The sequence below is a fragment of the Mytilus californianus genome, unplaced genomic scaffold (genome assembly GCF_021869535.1).
Source record: "Mytilus californianus isolate M0D057914Y unplaced genomic scaffold, xbMytCali1.0.p SCAF_7, whole genome shotgun sequence".
NCBI classification, from domain to species: domain Eukaryota; kingdom Metazoa; phylum Mollusca; class Bivalvia; order Mytilida; family Mytilidae; genus Mytilus; species Mytilus californianus.
In genome coordinates, this window is record NW_026262723.1 from 50637164 (window position 1) to 50656731 (window position 19568).

Sequence of the window (19568 nt, forward strand, 5' to 3'; positions counted from 1 at the left end):
TTGACCATTTCATACCTCATGGAAAATTTATATGTGTTTCATTTCTTGGTAAAAACTGTCTCATTGATGTGCTCCATCTCGTACTTAATGGAAAAATTTATATGTGTACCCATTTCGTACCTCATGGAAGATTATTATAATGCAATTTCGTACTTCATGGAAGATTTACATGTGTGCCATTTCGTACCTTATAATTAAATATAAATCAATTGTTTTAAAAACAATTGTTAACGGTCTTTCCCCTCCGAAACATGATTGATTGATTGATTGATTGATTGATTAAAAGTTTGCATGACACTCTCTCTATGCGAGGCATTGGACTAAACGTCCATACTGACCGAACGTGGCTGCGTTAGTATCAATCCCGCACAGCCAAACGGACGCCTTGGATGTCCTAATAAAAATTGATCCTAGCATCCTCCATTTATAAATTTTCTCTATTTTCTGCGCAACCGCGGACTTCATGTTTTATTTACTGGTTGTGTGTGCATTTTGTTTGAATTTGTAGGAAAACTGAGTAACATTTTGTCTAAGGAAGTTCGACTTTCTATATTTGGATGAGGAATGTTTTTTATTCTAAATTTAGGTCCGCGCGCGCTGTGGTGTTTGTGAAGTCACGTGATGCTCGTATATATATATGTCTGGAGTTATATTTATTCCTTTTTAGGGGAGACCGTTGAACAGACCACATGTGTATTGAAAAGAGTAACATGAAAACTATTGATTTTATTTTTTACAGTTAATTGATGTCTGATCATGCATGCTTTTTTCGTACACATATTTACGGGCGCACAGATTTGTGTTTTAATGCATGTTTAGAAATTTGATAGGATTTCACTAATAGTTACGAACTTGGGAGCGATTTCTATGTCATTGATTTTAATTTCTCAATCATGGGCAGGTCATCAAGCGGACCGCACGTGTTTTTATAGTGCTAACGGGAATATAATTTCTTGATTCATTTTACAGGTAAACTATTGTCTAATCGCTGATCACGAGTCTTCATGCATTGCATGCACACAAAAATAATGCTGTTGTTATAGTACTTTAACAAAACGTTTATCGATTCATTTCAGAAAATACATGAATTGGAGCAGATTTTTGCAGGGATGGATTTCTATTTCCGAATTTTGTACATTAGAAGGATTTATAATTAGCATTTTTACAGTAAAATGTACGGGACTGAAGGCGATTTTCTTTTCATAGAAATGGGATAACCCCAAAAAAAATCAGTTGGAAAAGGAGGGGGGGAGTGCAGTGGTAGACTTTGGTTGATAATTGACATAAGATACATTTACAACATGATAGCTGCAAAGTTTCAAGTTTTAATTAGTAAATTGTTGATTTGACCATTTCTGGGGCATTGACCCTGCAATAAAATGACGCGTACCATTTTGACAAAAATTTCCAGTTAGGACATATCGCTACAAACATTTTGGTTAAATTGTTTGATATCTATAACTCTTTCTGGGAAGAAGCAATATGAACTGAATGTAAAAAATAAGAACATGACCTTTACCTTTGACCTTGACCTAAATTTCTTTTTGGAACAAAGACCTCAAATCAAAAGACCCTAGGTCTCTATCAATTATGGTTTACCAGTTAAAAATGCATATCACTTATACAAATGCATAATAGGAAATAACTCTCATATGGAGTCTCCGGATAGCTTCGGTCAAAATTACTCTCAACATCCTGAGGATGTAACGAGCAAATTGGGAAAATAATTTTGTCGTAATCTTTTATGGTTTCGAAGGAGATGCGCACACAAGAAAAACAGTGTTTGGGGAGATAACTCTTACAATAAAAAGTGTTCGGTTAAACAGGGTCAGTTTCAAAAGCGCAATAACTGTTCAATATCATATGCAGAAAATCTAAGCCACATCTTGCGAAACAACTATACACCGCAAGAAAAAAATTTGGCGGAAGAAGAAAACAAATAATAAAAAACCAATTGTGCAGAGAACAATTGAAGGTCTTTCCACCTCAACTTCGATGATCAAGAATTAAATTTAAAAAACCGTGTTAGAAGATGCCACTTCTGGTCCATATGATTTGTTACTTCAAACTGATTCTAAAAATATAAGAAGTCTAGGTACTTTTTCATTAAAAAAGTATGAAATCGGCTACTTCCGGTTAAAATAATGTCACTTCCGATTTACCTTGTTAAAGGTCATATGTCTACCAACCTAATGCAAAAGACCTAACTGTTTTATAATGAACCAGTATGAATTCTTAGCAAAGGTCATAATGTAGAACGTCAAATTGACCTTATACGTCAGTGATGTCAAGTCGAAAGATCCCAGGTCATTCAGTTCTATGATAAAGGAGAAATACTGATTTCAAATATATAAGGGGAGAAAACTTCTATAAAGGGTGACAGAAAAACTTCGACTTAAACGGGTTGTAGTTGCGCCATGTCGTGAACAATTATTTGGCTAAAGCATCTTATCATTAACTGTTACGGTTTCTTTGGATTAAAGATAACAAGCAAATTTCAAAATTAAGAACATGACCTTGACCTATGACCTTGACCTCAATTTCCTCCAAATGAACCAAGGACTTCATATCAAGAGACCTTATGTTAAATTTGAAAAGGGAAATAACTCTAATGAGATGACATTGGATCACTTCGGTTAAATTTAAGCAACACATCCTTAAAGAGTAGACGAACAATTTGGAAAAAAAAAATTTCAATATCATTTACGGTTACAGAGAAATAAAGATAACAAGAAAAAGGGTCGAGGGAGATAACTCCTATAAGAAAAAGTGTTCGGTCATGCAGGGTGATCACTGTACAATATCATGGGCCAAAAATCCTTTCGATATGTCAAGTAACAAAACAACATCTCAGACGGCAGAAGAAAAAAAAAATAATCAGAACAAAAGCAAAAGGTCTTTCCACCGAAAAGTGGAAAGACCTAATAATCAGAACAAAAGCAATAGGTCTTTCAACGGAAAAGTGGAAAGACCTAATAAGTAATAATAACAAATAAGCGTTATTTAGAGTCGGAATAGTATACAAACAAGGACATAACATAAGCTCTATTGAGCTTTTAACCGACATACAAGTAATAACAATACAATATATAATAAGCATAAGTTACATATCACAAAATGAAATGAAGCACTATTATTAAGCATGGCATTAATAAGTAGATTATAAGCATGATAAGATAGGTATTAAAGCTAAAAGCATATAAAAAGGTAAACTAAGCATTATTAGAAAGCTGGTAATCTTATAGAAAATGTATATGTGTGCCATTTCGTACCTCATGGAAGTTTTAAATGTAACCAGTATGCATTAAATATAAAATATTTTAAAAACTTATAATGAGGCAGTATATACCGATGTTGGTACAAAATTTCAACGATTTACAAATAGATGATACGAAATGGTAAACATGTTTTGAGTCCATGAGATACGAAATGGTATATGCAGTTGGCCCTTAGGGTACGAAATAGTTTAGATCATGGGTGCGAAATGGTAAATGTTGGGTACGAAATTGTAATTTTGGGTACGAAATGCCAGAGGTTCGATTGATTGATTGATTGTTGGTTGCTTAACGTCCAGTGGCCAGAGGTACGAAATGGTCAAGGTACGAAATGACTTGCTACCCGACACTTAATAGCTCACAGCTGGGCAGGTTTTTGAAGTATCCACTTATCCCTCGATTTTGTGACAAACTCGCAACTCTAGCTCCATAAATTGATAAAAGCAACTTAGCAAGCTCTTCAAGCGAACAATAAACCTGTTGCTCGTTTGTTGTCGGTATTGAAGATAAAAAGTAAAGTATTTTGCTCTATTTGTTCGAAGATACATTTGTACAAGTTGTTTTATTTGTGTTTTTATGGTGTGAAACTCGAGGGGAACAGAAAATCCTTTGCCAGGGGGACTCAAAAGGTTGTACAAAATAGCATTTTAGAGGCAGTGAACCTCAAAACATGTCCATAACGAGAATACCCTGGTGTTTAGAAAGTGGTCATAGTTTCTCTGTCATGCCGGAAGGATCCCCCCCCCCCCCAAAAAAAAAGAAAAAAGAAAAAAAAGGACATTTAAAAAGAGGCATGTACAGTCATCTCAAGTGGAAGTTGGGACGATAAATGCCTTGTGTTTGGAAAAAGTATCTCTGCAAGTTGAAATATCTTTTTAACAACTTATTTAGGGGTCTGTCTGGACATCTCAGTATATGTGTGTGTCAAATGAATGATACAATATAATAAGAATCTTTTTTAAAATCAATGTTAATTGTTGAATTGTCTTTCAGAAATGGTCTACCAGTATTTGAAGTGCCAGGGCCCTGGTCCCATACTAGAACATTTAAGGACCGGTTCTCTAATCTCTGAGGCAATGCACTATTAATAAGGTGTGACATTCCACCTAGACTTGTACCTGAAAATGAGAGAAAACACCAAAAACTATTTCCTGAGGTAATTTTGAATAAAACTAAATGGTATATTTTATTTGTTTACACTTTTGACAGAAATTTTCAAAATTTTTGAACGTGTTTCTCGTTTCTCGTTTTTATATAGATTAGACCGTTGGTTTTCCCGTTTGAATGGTTTTACACTAGTAATTTTTGGGGGCCATATATAGCTTGCTGTTCGGTGTGAGCCAATGCTCCGTGTTGAAGGCCGTACCTTGACCTATAATGGTTTACTTTTATAAATTGTTACATGGATGGAGAGTTGTCTCATTGGCACTCATACCACATCTTCCTATATCTATGTACATTTGTGCCCTAGTTTATGGGAATTTAATTATTGAATTTTATATTTGGACTACAGCCAATGGTTCATTAGTTTAATCATTTGAAATTGCAACATTGTTTCTATAAATATAGAGTAAAAATTTCATTATAGATTTATTATATTTATAAACATAAATATGTAATCATGCTTTGGTTCAGTAACACTTACTACATGTAATACACAATTTTTCATATATGTATGAATAAAAAGAGATGTGGGCATTTGTCAATGAGACAGCAACCTAATGATAAAAATCTCCAACAGACATTCAGGGGGTAAGATAGTCGCAGGTGTTTATACAATATGGCAAGCTGTATAAAAGTTGTTAATAAATTTACTTGTGTCCACTATAAAATAAATAGTCAGTGTGATCCTCAAAAGCACCTTCAGTTTCAATATGATTTGTAAGAATGAATACTTTCATGAAACTAATTATGTGTTTTTTATCACTTGCAGTAACTTTATACACCATTTTGATCATCTACTGCCAACTTTTGACATGTTATTTGCCCTAAATTTAAGAAAATGTTGGTCGAACAGCTACTTTATTTTAGATATACACTTGCATATAGTTCCCTTGTAAATCAAAATTTATAGTAAATTACTATTTATGAATTAATGTGAAAAAGTAATATATCAAATTTATTCAGTTGATAAAAATTATGAAAGTATTTTATGCTTGTGTAATTATAAGTTATTAAATACAATTTGGTACAAGATGTGTATTGATATCAAAAGTTGATTCCCACACTTTTTTGAAATGCTATTATTCCAATTATTTCCTTAGACAAGTAAGTGGACTGATACAATGCAGTATAATAGACACCCAAAACATGTAAACAGTAAATGTTTGTAGCTCCGAAGAAATATTAATTTTGAGGTCTTCTATAATGCAGTATTCATGCAGTATTTGTAGTAATTACGTTAGCAGAAAGTGTTCTTAGCCTTAAATGTCACCAAAACGTAGGAAAAGAAAGCGTAACTACATAACATAAACAGTCTCACACAAAACTAGTCTATAAATGTCCAGTCAAGCACCTCGCCACCACTGCCACCACCACCGCCACCTCCCCCACCTTTCTTAACAAGTCCGCCTGGAATGTCTCCTGCGTCAATCAGATATCAAATGCCCAGCTTACCTCAGGTCCCACCTTGGGTTCATCAAATTTTTGCGATGCTCGGACACACCTCATCCTCGGTAAATAGAATCAGTAACATTGAAGAAACATTGTATGATCTTTCAATTCTGTCAGTTCGCGTTACCGATCTAGAAAAATCGAAATCTGATGTTTCAAAAGCTGTTGAGGGTATCCGTTCCGTTAACTCGAACATTGAAAATCTGAGGCGTGAAAATGAGGCGATATGGATTGAAAATAAAAGGCTTTCTAATGAAATAACTGATCTACGTTGCCGTAATATGATTGACAACTTGCTCTTTCATGGTATACCCGAAACTGGCTCAGATACGTTCGAAGACTGTAGTGAAATTGTGTCTGATGTATGCGGTGATAAACTTGACATAACCGATGTGAAGCAGAAGCAGAAAAATTAGTGATTCAGCCGTTAGAACAAAAGTTCGTTCCGAAAGTTACAAATTAAAAGATACTAGCATTGGTATAAGCCAACAGTTTCCAAAAGATGTAAATGAACGCCGAAAGCGCCTGGTTCCGCTGATGAAGGGAGCCATACGTCAAAAAAAAGAAAGCCGTCCTTGTAAATGACAAACTATATATAGATGGCGATCGTGTTTATATAGACGACGGAGGTTCTGGTAGGGAGATGTAAACGTCGGTGAAAACGTTCACGTAGGACGGACATGAGAATGCCCGAACAATTTCTTCAACAAAAATATTAGCTTGGAACATATATAAAATATATATATATATATAAACGGTTTGATATAAACGGTGGCCTTAGAGATAAAATTGAAAGTACTAAATTTGTGCAGTTCTTGGAAACTTGTGACAAAGTTTTTCTAAGTGAATGCTGAATAAAAAAGACATTTAAATTTGAAATTGAAGGTTTTCATGAGCCTATAATTATTCCGAGGCAGCGTGCTAAAACAATCCAAGGTGGGGGAATTATATAAAGAACATTTAAAATCAAAAGTTTCTGTCTGTGAAGTACTCATTTATTGTAATTAAAATCGACAAATCTATCATTATAGACAGTGATGAAGATTTATATATTGTTTCGTTTATATACCTCCATATAAATCCAGATTTTATTCGATTTATGAAAATTATGATTTATTTGAACAACTTGAAATACTGCTAGAAAAGTATTCAAGAAAGGGGAAAGTGTTTATTTATGGAGATACAAATAGTCGAACAAGTAATTATGAAGACTTTAAATTTATCTGCCAGGATAATTTACCGAATACATTGTTAACAAACTTAATGTCATAAAGTTTAGATTCAAATCTACAAGTTAGGATTAATCCAGACAATAAAACTAATACATGGGGCCTAAAGCTGTTGATATTATGTAAATCTGCTGGCATGCGTATAGTAAATGGTCGTGATAACGATGGATTTTCTAACAGTTTCACTTTTTGTGGTGCAAACTGATTAAGTGTAAATGATTATTTGATTACGAGCGAAACGAATTTTTACTTAATCCGAATATTCATAGTATGCAGTTTTACAGAACTCTCGGATCATGCACCACTACATTTTGAATTGAAAAGTAACTTGAAAGTTTTTGATCATCAAAAAGAACCTGATGAAAATGAAAAAACAACGTACACATTAAAATGGAATGAGGAAAATAAAGATCAAATGAGAGAGGCTTTTCGTGTTAATTATGACCGTAGAAATTCTTGCCTTGAAGATCTTGATAAAATATCTGAAGCTGGTATAAACATTTGCGTTGAGAAATTTTCCGAAGTCATCACATCGATCACAGAACCGTTCTGCAAAGTTACTTCATCTAGTCCAAAACAATTTCATCATAAAGATCGACGATACAATTTTGACGATAAACCGTGGTTTTCAGATGAACTTAAAGTTTTATATAGAAATTATATGAAAGCTTTTTCATTATTTAATAAACAAAATACTTTTAATAACCATAAGACACTATCAGAACGTAAGAAAGTGTACAAAAAAAAGAACGTATTCTTCGAAGACAATACATTAAAAGTGGAGGTGATATGTTGGAAACATTACGTAAATTAATCCAAAATTATTTTTTTCTAAGTTTAGGAACAGGAAAACGGATATTGAAACCAGTGAAACATTGGTGGATTTCTTTGAACACTTTAAAAAACTTGGAATAGATTTAGATACTTAATCGAATTTTCCTACTGATGAAGTCGATAATACGTGTGTATTTGATGAACTCGATGCCGAAATAACTTGCACTGAAATAGAAAAAGTAATAAGATCGTTGAAACGAAACAAAAGCCATGGATATGATTTTCTTTTGAATGGATATTTTATTGATTTGGTGAATTTCTTCTGCCTTTTTTCGAGAAAATTTTTTAACACAGTGTTGTCGAAAGGTTATTTCCCAAGATCTTGGTGTGAGTCTATAATAATTCCGGTCTTTAAGAATAAAGGAGACAAAAATGACCCAAATAACTTCAGAGGCATTAGTTTACTAAGCAATCTTGCAAAATTATTTACAGCTATTCTAAACAGCAGACTTATACAGTGGGCCCCAAGCAACGACATTCTTACCGATGCACAAATTGGTTTTCGTCAGGGACATGGGACCGGTGATGCTATTTTTGTACTTCAGTCTATAATAACCAAAACATTAGCTACGAAGAAACGTCTCTACTGTTGTTTCGTCGATTATAAGCGAGCCTTTGACAGCATAAATAGAACGATCCTCTGGATAAAGCTGTCTCGCTTAGAGATTCGGAGAAAATTGTTAAACACTTTACGTTCAATGTATGAATCGACAAAGGCTTGTGTAAGATTCAATGGATCGTATTCTGATTTCTTTCAAACAAGGTTTGTCTCCCACAGGGAGAGGTTTTATCGCCGATATTATTCTCTTTATACGTTAATGATTGCGAAATTTCTTTTCTCAAAAACGGATGTGTGCCATATGAACTAGCAGGTCTCAGTCTCTTCTTAAGAGATAACTGTATTGTATTTGAAGCTTTGCGGACGTCCATCGGTAGTTGTACTGTCGCAAATTGAGTTTACCTGGCGACGCGGAGCGGAGACAGGTAAACGGATATTTGCAACAGTACAACTACCGATGGACGTCCGCAAAGCTTCAAATACAATACGGTTATCTCTATTCTAATGCAAGTTCTCCTAACCTAGTGTTATTGATCCAATTTGAATGTTTACAATGTTCATTTCATGGCTATTTACATTATCCACCCGCCAAGAAATAGTTCCTTTACCTGAAGTCCAAGTTAAGCTTGCGTGAATTAATTTTTTATTTCAAAGTATGAGAGGTTAAAAACTATACTTTCAAGAAGATTCTCAATTTATTAAACAAGAAATAATAAAAGTTTTCTACGTAAATTCCAAGTCCCCTCGGATATTTTTAGAATATGATCAAGTGTCATGGCCGATCACGAATTCGGACGAAGGAGATGGAACAACAAAGTCTATGGCTGTGCAGCGTTCCCTGTAATGTTGTAATTGAAGACTTGGACGGTTGAATTATGGACCTCAAACTGCTTGTTATACAGAACAGGTAACGACAGTTGATTGTTAATATGTGTGTTGGTCAAATTCAAACAGTGCGCGTTGAAGGAAGGGGCTGGGTTTGGCGGCAACGGCATTGCATTGGGCTGTGTACAAATTTGCACTGGTGCGGTTGAGCCCGATTTATCACTGCAATTTTCGGAATTGCCAAGTAGAATGGCAGAATACTGCCTCTTCTGTTTCTCGGAGGAGTCCTGATAATAGGATTCCAAACTGGCCTCTGACTTGTGTCCTGTTATTTTCATTATATCTGTCTTTGGTACACCTGATTGTGCCAAAACAGTCACAGTTGTTGCCCTGACACAATGGTTGGGGTAAATCTGACTTAGTCCAGCACTTTTTGATATGTCGACCATCATGTTGTTCAAAAGTCTTTCCCCAACAGGCCTTGAGGTATACCACATCTCGTCCTCGTCATTTACTTTTACTCGAGGTTGTTGAAAGAATATACTTGATGTAGGGTTCCTCTTGGATAGATATTTTGTCAAGGCAGCAACAGGACAGTCAGGCTTTTTTGTTTCGTACATCCTAGGTTTTATAATGTTTTGATTGTCATCTAATCCCCCTTTATGATTTTTTGTTGTCTCACTCACTGCCATTTCTACAAAACGACAACCACAATCATCTGATTTAACAACAAAGGTTTAATCAGTGAAAAACCTTTGGTTTTCCCGGCCCCTCCTTCCAAAACTTAAAACTAGGTCAAACCAGATTTTTCTTTGAAGAGTCTTAGGGTTTTGAGTTGATAAGGCATCTGATGACCTCAGTTTATGCAAATCACCTTCAGAAATGGATGGGTGATGCTTGGTCCTGTCCATTCCTTCCCTCTGAACCTTCTTTATCATGGCCAAAAACATTTTATTTGATTTAAGGAAGGCAGAATCATCAGACAGGATGGAATATGTCTTACTAAAAGATGGTGCCCTAAGGTGTCTATTAATAGATGCCCGGATACCAACTAAAGTACTCTTGGCATAATATTCTCCGTCTGTATTACGGACCTCAGCATAGAATTCAGTCAAGGCACAATTCAATTGTTCAACTGTATAATTTTCAAAGGTTGCATCTTTCTCTCTATCAGTTAACCACTCTGAAATTTAGAATTATGATACATGTATTTGTTATACTTTATATGCATGTGGCAAAAAATCTAGGCCACACTTGTTTCCTATTTATAATAATTTAAAGCAATTTTTTCCAAATTTTATTAAGTAAAGACTGACAGGTAAACTCATTTTGCGACAGTAAAACTTCGGATGGATGTCCACAAAGCTTCAAATACAATACAGTTATCTCTTCAATTTATTTTTTCAATATTCATCTAAAAACTTGCATTTTTTACCAAAAATGTTTTTTGTTGTTAATGTTTTTCATGCGTTCTTGATTCAAGAAAACACTTTTGTTTACGTTTAACAAGGAAAATTTACCTATGACATTGTATGATGTAGCATGTAAATTGTTGAAGAATTTAACATTGTGTAGTGTAATTTTCTTTTTTTAATTTAACATAAAAAAATGGACTAAAATTAACTTCTTTATTTATTAAGTCTCCCAAACGAAGTTTGGAAAGACTTATTGTTTTTGCTCAGTTCTTATTATTATTATTCTTCTTCTTCTTCTTCTTCTTCTTCTTCTTCTTCTTCTTCTTCTTCTTCTTCTTCTTCTTCTTCTTCTTCTTATTCTTCTTCTTCTTCTTCCGCCGCTTTTAAATTTGAACTTGTCCGCACCCGTTCTCCAAAACCGCTTGTCGGATTAACTTAGGGTTTCACAATATGTTAGACTAACATGTCTAGTGGTGCAATCAGGGTTTTGTTTTTGCAATGGGGTTTATAAAGGGGTACTTTGAGGGGCAAAAAGAAAAGAGGGTTTTACTATAGAACCCTATGGGATTTTATTTTTTTAAATTTTCAAATGATTATAAATTGAAAACCGTTCCTGATAGACACAAACTTTTTAATTGAAAATGTTCTAAATGATAAAGCCCATTAAATGAAATACAGGGTTAGTCCCCAGGGGTCACCCCCACCCCCTGCCATTTAAGAAAGTTCTAATACCTTGTAAGTGGTCAAGATCCCCACCCCTAAACCATATATATTCTGGTTTGTCATGCTAAGATGGTTTGAATGATATACAGGGTTAGTCCCCAGGGGTCATCCCCACCCCCTGTCATTTGAGAAAGTTCTAATATCTTGTAAATGGTCGAGATCCCCACCCCTAAACCATATATATTCTGGTTTGTCATGCTAAGATGGTTTGAATGATATACAGGGTTAGTCCCCAGGGGTCATCCCCACCCCCTGTCATTTGAGAAAGTTCTAATATCTTGTAAATGGTCGAGATCCCCACCCCTAAACCATATATATTCTGGTTTGTCATGATAAAGCACATCAAATGTAATACAGGGTTAGTCCCCAGGGGTCACCCCCACCCCCTGCCATTTAAGAAAGTTCTAATATCTTCTAAGTTGTCAAGATCCCCACCCCTAAACCATATATATTCTGGTTTGTCATGCTAAGATGGTTTGAATGATATACAGGGTTAGTCCCCAGGGGTCATCCCAATCCCCTGCCATTTGAGAAAGTTCTAATATCTTGTAAATGGTCGAGATCCCCACCCCTAAACCATATATATTCTGGTTTGTCATGATAAAGCACATCAAATGAAATACAGGGTTAGTCCCCAGGGGTTACCCCCACCCCCTGCCATTTAAGAAAGTTCTTATATCTTGAAAGTGGTCAAGATCCCCACCCCTAAACCATATATATTCTGGTTTGTTATGCTAAGATGATTTGAATGATATACATGGTTAGTCCCCAGGGGTCATCCCGACCCCCTGCCATTTTAGAAAGTTCAAATATCTTGTAAATGGTCGAGATCCCCACCCCTAAACCATATATATTCTGATTTGTCATGATAAAGCACATCAAATGTTATACAGGGTAAGTCCCCAGGGGTCACCCCCACCCCCTGCCATTTAAGAAAGTTCTAATATCTTCTAAGTGGTCAAGATCCCCACCCCTAAACCATATATATTCTGGTTTGTCATGTTGAGATGGTTTGAATGATATACAGGGTAAGTCCCCAGGGGTCATCCCGACCCCCTGCCATTTGAGAAAGTTCTAATATCTTGTAAATGGTCGAGATCCCCACCCCTAAACCATATATATTGTGGTTTGTCATGTTGAGATGGTTTAAATGATAAACAGGGTAAGTCCCCAGGGGTCATCCCGACCCCCTGCCATTTGAGAAAGTTCTAATATCTTGTTAATGGTCGAGATCCCCACCCCTAAACCATATATATTCCTATTTGTCATGTCTCGAACATTTGAATGACGTATACGGTCAGTCCCCAGGGGTTCCCCCACCCCCAATGTTCTAATATCTTGTAAATGGTTGAGATCGCCACCCCTAAACCATATATATTCCTGTTCGTCATGTAATGAACATTTGAATGACGTATAGGGCCAGTCCCCAGGGGTTCCTCCCCACCCCCAATATTCTAGTATCTTGTAAATGGTTGAGATCCCCACCCCTAAACCATATATATTCTGGTTTGTCATGCCAAGATGATTTGAATGATATACAAGGTTAGTCCCCAGGCATCACTAATGCATATAACTTTACTGGACCAAACCAATTTTCACTGGACATTGCCCAATGTCAGGTGACCCTGGGAATTACGAATTATGGGAGCTTCGTTTGGGAGACTTCGTAACAGCATCCTGTTACAATCATTTCTTGTTTTCCAGGTGCTAGATAAAAATGGAAGTCTCGAAAACTCCGTAAAACTAAGCAGCATGCAAATGATGTACATGTAACATACAATTACAACACATGATTCAATTGAATGTGGGAAATACAAATAAAAGGCAATATTGGAAGACGAGACAGAAGAAAACATCAAAATGTTTATATCGTTTTTTTGACAACAAAATCTGTAAATAGAATGGACCAGTTGCTCAAGATAAAGTGTTATGAAACATGTGCATATACATGTATGCTAATTGCCATTATAGAAAGTGAGGAAGTTTTATAATTGGTAGTTGAATTGATTGTGGATTTCAAGGCATCTAATACTATTAGGAAGATACTTGTGCAAACATGATGTTGGGATGTATAACGGTATTTTTAATTCAGCAAATTTCATGAAATTATTAGTGAACAGAAATGTTCATCTTATGCATGCGGAAATATAAGACGAAAACATAATGTAAAATTGTACAATAAACACTCGCAATTGCACCCATTTAGCGTTTGCAATGTAAAAAATTTAGTTTTTTGGACGGGATTCCATGACCAAAATAGACAGTAAGCAGTGAAAGTGGATAGCTGGATAGATTTTGATTATGACTATATTTCATTCCTTTGTCTTATTTTTTTTTGAAGAGGAAAAGAAATATATACAAATCTTTATACATCAATTTATTTTTATTTTTACACATACGCCTAAATATCTTCACTCCATATTTTGTGTTTTTCTTGGTTGATTTACTAAGCGCCTCATCAAGTATATTTTCTTTGTCATCAGCTGATAGTTTCGGGAACCTCCCAGTTGGCTTTTCTTTGTTTTCTTCTGTTGTTATACCTTCAACAACCTCCATCATTTCAATTAAGTCTTGGTCTTTTTCTGGTTCATTCACTAGTTCCACTGTAAAAAAATATGACTAGGGTCAAATTATTAACTGGCTATTTATTTGTCAATTAACGTGTACACTTTTTTAAAATTAATTTTTTTCTATTCAAGAAGCCAGAAAACGCCTGGTTTTTATTTTGACACGGGAAGCATACTTATGACGTCACTTAGTTTAGGGACCAAAGAAAGTAACATCTTTTCACGGAATTTTCTTTAATGAAAATTTTACTCTGAAATAATGATTGAAATTTAATTATGAATTTGTTTTGCATTAGAAAAGAGATATCTGTATTCTAATGTAATTATTTTGTATCAATGGTTCTGATTGGATGACAGTAAGCGTAAAATTCTCTATCTCCCTGTCTGTAACTAAAGAAGCCAACATTTTGAATTGCGGAATGTATTGACATGTCATTTCTACAATAATAAGCAAAAAACTCGCATGTTGCACCTAGAAATCTTCTTTTTTATGAAATTTTATTACATTCTGAAGCGGTCAAGAAGCCAGAAAACGCCCGGTGTTTACGTTTGACGCCAGAAGCATACCTATGACGTCACCTAGTTTAGGGGCCAAAGAAGATAACATCTTTTCGCGGAATTTTCTTTAATGAAAATTTTACACTGAAATAATGATTGAAATTGAGTTATGTACTTGTTTTACATTAACATAGAGATAACTGTATTGTATTTGAAGCTTTGCGGACGTCCATTGGTAGTTTTACGGTCGCAAATACCCGTTTACCTGTCTCCGCTACGCGTCGACAGGTAAACTAAATTTGCGACAGTAAAACTACCGATGGATGTCTGCAAAGCTTTAAATACAATAGAGTTATCTCTTAATTTGAAACTTTGCGTTATCTCCTGAATAACCCCTTTAGCACCTCCCCCCCTTTTTCCCCCAAAGGCAAACCCCAATTTGATTTGACATAGATCCCCCCCTTTTTCCCTAAAGGCAAAGATCATTTTAATTTGACAGAAGAAGTAATAAAAAGGTTGAAACAACTGACAGTGATCAATTTTAGAACATGCATTTTTAAGGGAAAGTGAATTATGAAGTGCAAAAACAAAGAAAGCCTGAATGGTTCCCGTTTATTGTTACGGGATGTTGGTTGTTAAAAAATGATTGACATGCTCAAGGAAGAAATGATGGTGAAGTATAAAAGGGTCAAGGTATAAGCTGTGCAGATTAAAATCTGCTTAGAAATTGTTCATTCGAAACCTACAAGCAACTCCATCAGTTGTATCATCACCAAAAACACCACTTGTGTTTACGTCGTCTGCTGTAAATTCCTCTGGCACTGCCGTAGGTTGTTGATCAGAGTCTGACACTTCCCTATTATTTTCTTTGGAAACATTTAAATCAGTTGACTCTAAACCTTCCAGTATATCTGCTTCCAAGTCAAAATTTGGCATTAACGGTCCCAAAAGATCCAGGTCATCCAGATCTGACATGTGAAAATCGTCATCTGACGTAGCCATTGTTATTGTTGTGCGAAGTATTTATGTCACAAGATTCATACGCAAGGAATTTTGTGAAGCGGCTCCGACGGGTACATTGTCATTGTACGCTTGACAAGAGCCAATGAGAAAGCGTGTTACATAAAGATTGCATTAGAATTATTAATGTATGCGGACGATATGGTGTTATTTGCGGAGTCACCGGAACGTCTACAATCTATGTTTGATTCTTTAGAACACAACAAATTTCGATTTAACTGTAAATATTGATAAGACAAAAATAGTTATATTCCGAAACGGGGGTAATATTAGAGAAGACGAAAAATGGTTTTACAACGGCAAAAGCATAGAAATAGTGGACAAGTTTTGTTATCTAGGATTTATTTTAAACTTCAACGGAAAATTTACAAATGCACAAAAGATACATGCTGAACGAGGAAAAAAAACCGATGTTTGCACTGCTTTCTGATTGCAGAAACTGTTATCTGAACGTACATACTTTGTTGTCACTTTTTGGTATTTACGTTGGTAGTGTTTTAACTTATGCCTGTGAAATCTGGGGATTTTCAGAAGCAGATGAAATCGAAAAAGTCCATTTATATTTTGTAAAAGATAACTCGGAGTGAAGCAATCAACCAATTCTGCTATGGTGTATTTTGAGCTGGGACGTATTCCCTTAATAGTGAAACGTAAACTGCAGATTTTTAAATATTGGCTCAAATTTTTGAACACAAATAACTGTATTCTGAAAGGTGTCTAGGAGGATCTTAGAGCTTCTTGTGCAAATATCAGTCGCAGGTCGATTAAGGATGAATTACACAACATGGGACTAGGTGAATTGTGGCTACGCAAGACTGAACTGACATTTGAAAACGCTTTTTCACTAACAAAACAGCGTCTAATAGATATAAAATCACAACAATTATATTCCTTGCTGGAAAACAGTAGCAAGTGTGTTATTTACAGAAATATAATCACAAACCTAGATTTACAATATTACTTGACTACATTTATTCCTCCTCTATACCGGAAGGCTATTACAAAAATAAGACTATCTTCACATTAATTAAATATTGAGACTGGTCGTTTTCTAAATGTACCTGTAATGGATCGTTTATGCAAAGTATGTGGTCAATGTATTGAGGACGAGTTCCACTTTAGTCTTGTGTGTTCGGCATATAGAGACTTGCGGGCAAAGTTTATAAAACAATACTACTGGTATAGACCAAGCGTATTTAAACTGATACAGTTGTTTACTCTACAAAATGTTAAGCAGTTGACTTTTTTGGGAAAATTTATTATCCTGGTTTTTAAAATTAGGGACAGTATTTTACAAAAATAATTAACATTCTCTGTCCACATGTTTTATTGCAATTATAACTTGTTATTTCTTGTTTACACCGATGAGCTGTAAAGCTTAAGGTAATAAAGTATAATAATTGTCATTATTTACAAACAATTTCAATCAACTCCACTGTATTGCCAATCTGAATTGACCACAGTTAATATCTCTTGTGCTACATAATTTAACTTGAATATACACTTCATTACACAGCTAACTAAATAATACACTTGACCTCAATAGTATACCTATAATCAATTTTGATCTACACTACATAAAATTATTATGTACATTATGTCTCAAAGATGAATGATTAAGGATTAAAAAGAAGCATTCTTTTGCAAGAAAAAACAAAATATGTATTAAAATGCAAGCAGGGTCTATTTTACTTAAAAGTAAAATCAATGTTATAATCATCTAATTTAGGTTAATTAAAATTACAATTATAATTAATTTGATGGAAACAATAAAGAAATATGCAGAACTCTGACCTGGGCATTTATTTGTTTATTCCCCATTATATTGCTATTGAACAGTGTAAGATATTTGTACATTTATCTGTGTCTCAATGAAGAATGAACAATTTAAAATAAAATAGTCATTAATTTTTGTTGTTGAAAAGTGCATTTTTCTGGAAATTAGTAAGTCAAACTATAATAAAAAAATATTCTACACCTTCCTTTGAAGATTTCTATTTCCAATCATCATGATCATGTCAAAATCATTTAATTGAAGAAAAAAAAAAAGATATTAAAAATCAGCACCCCTTCTAAAAATTGAAATATCAAAAGAATTTGTATCATGCTTGAAAAATTCTCTCTTAGTGGTATCATGAAAATGAAATAAAACTCTTCATCTTCAGTGACATATATTTTTTTTATATAAAAAATCAATAAGTGATCCTAAGATGAGTTAGATGAATTGCATACCAATGTTTACACTTAGAAATATTTCCAAAAGCAACCATTTTACAAGTAAATTTAGGGAGACAAGCTTGTTTTATTAACTGGAAAAAAAATTATCTTTCTGAATTTAATGCAAGAGTGATATATCAAGTTATTTTTTGTTCAATACCTGGAAATATGATTTGAAATTATGCACACAACTCGTCCAGTCAGTGATTTCGATTACTTTGATTGTCAGAAGTCATTTAAAAGAAGTTCATTGGTAATTTTTAGTGGAATAATTATGAAAATGATGATGTCGTTCTAAATTTCAACCCTTATGTTGTCTCTTTTTCAGTTCCTTGGTTTCTTCTCAGTTAAAAGTGTTGACACAAGTTAGAACATTTTTGGCTAAAATCACTTATCCCAAGTTGCGATGTTTGTCTCTATATAAATGTCTTACAGAAGCTTTATATAAAGAAAGAAATATTACTGTGACTTGACTGTAAGTGTTGCTCTCCACCTATTGCAACTTATTCAAAATTCTGACCAAATTGCAATTTGTTTTATAAAACCAAACTGTTCAACTGGTCAGAAATTTGAACAAAGTGCTGTAGAAAACCACAGTCAAGTCGTGAAAGTGCAAGGTGATAACATATTGCATACTTACAATCCTATAAGACTTTAATTCCACTTCAATGTTATTATGAAAAAATCATTCTAACAGTTTGTATAGAAATTTTATTGTTATTGTCATGCTTAAGGTGATGGGTAGTAATTTTGAATTGCTATAAAAATGACCAAACTAAGCTTTCATACAATTTTTCTTTCAAAAAGTCTTCTTTATTCATAAGAATCAGACATCACCTTAAGCATGACAATAACAATAAAATTTCTATAAACTGTTATACTGATTTTTCATAGTAACATTGAAGCGGAATTAAAGTCTTAAAGGATTGTAAGTATGCTTTAGTTTATCACCTTGCACTTTCACGACTTCAATGTGGTTTTCTTCAGCAGTTTGTTCAAATTTCTGACCAGTTGAACAGTTTGGTTTTATAAAACAAATTGCAATTTGGTCAGAATTTTGAATAAGTTGCAATAGGTGGAGAGCAACACTAACAGTCAAGTCACGGTAGGTTATCTCCCATGAAAACTTTTAAACAACGTATTGTAATTTCACATATATCTTACTGAATATAAGATGTTTTAATTCAAACGATGTCTGATTCTTATGAATATAGAAGACTTTTCGAAAGAAAAATTGTATGAAAGCTTAGTTTGGACATTTTTATAGCAATTCAAAATTACTACCTATCACCTCTTGCATGACAATTCCAATACAATTTGTATACAACTTGTTAGACTGATTTTTCATAATATCATTGAAGTGGAATTAGTAAAGTCTTATAGGATTTTAAGTATGCTTTATTTTATCACCTTGCACTTTCACGACTTGGCTGTGGTTATCTACAGCAGTTTGTTCAAATTTCTGACCACTTGAACAGTTTGGTATTATAAAACAAATTGCAATTTGGTCAGAATTTTGAATAAGTTGCAATAGGTGGAGAGCAACACTTACAGTCAAGTCACAGTAACAAGGTATTGTAATCTCACATATATTTTACTGAATATAAGATGTTTTATTTCAAATGATGTCTGATTCTTATGAATATAGAAGACTTTTCGAAAGAAAAATTGTATGAAAGCTTAGTTTGGTCATTTTTATAGCAATTCAAAATTACTACCCATCACCTCTAGCATGACAATTACAATAAAATTTCTATACAAACTGTTAGACTGATTTTTCATAGTAACATTGA

The 19568-nt window shown here is 34.2% G+C and overlaps 2 protein-coding genes and 1 long non-coding RNA gene across 3 annotated transcripts in view; 2 read left to right on the forward strand and 1 right to left on the reverse strand.

Moving 5' to 3' along the window:
• LOC127709717 (uncharacterized) overlaps positions 1-19568 on the forward strand; it is a 167310-nt gene that overhangs the window by 89027 nt on the left and 58715 nt on the right. The window lies entirely within an intron of this gene.
• Positions 9182-13843, forward strand: LOC127709754 (uncharacterized). Its single transcript, XR_007985735.1, has 2 exons — positions 9182-9417; positions 13178-13843. It is a non-coding gene; the product is annotated as an uncharacterized LOC127709754 (long non-coding RNA).
• On the reverse strand, positions 9425-17350 carry LOC127709729 (uncharacterized). Its single transcript, XM_052215395.1, has 3 exons — positions 15285-17350; positions 13873-14076; positions 9425-10518 (listed from the first exon to the last, which is right to left on the reverse strand). Exons 1-3 carry the CDS (start codon positions 15538-15540, stop codon positions 10073-10075), a joined length of 906 nt encoding a protein of 301 aa, XP_052071355.1. The 5' UTR covers positions 15541-17350; the 3' UTR covers positions 9425-10072.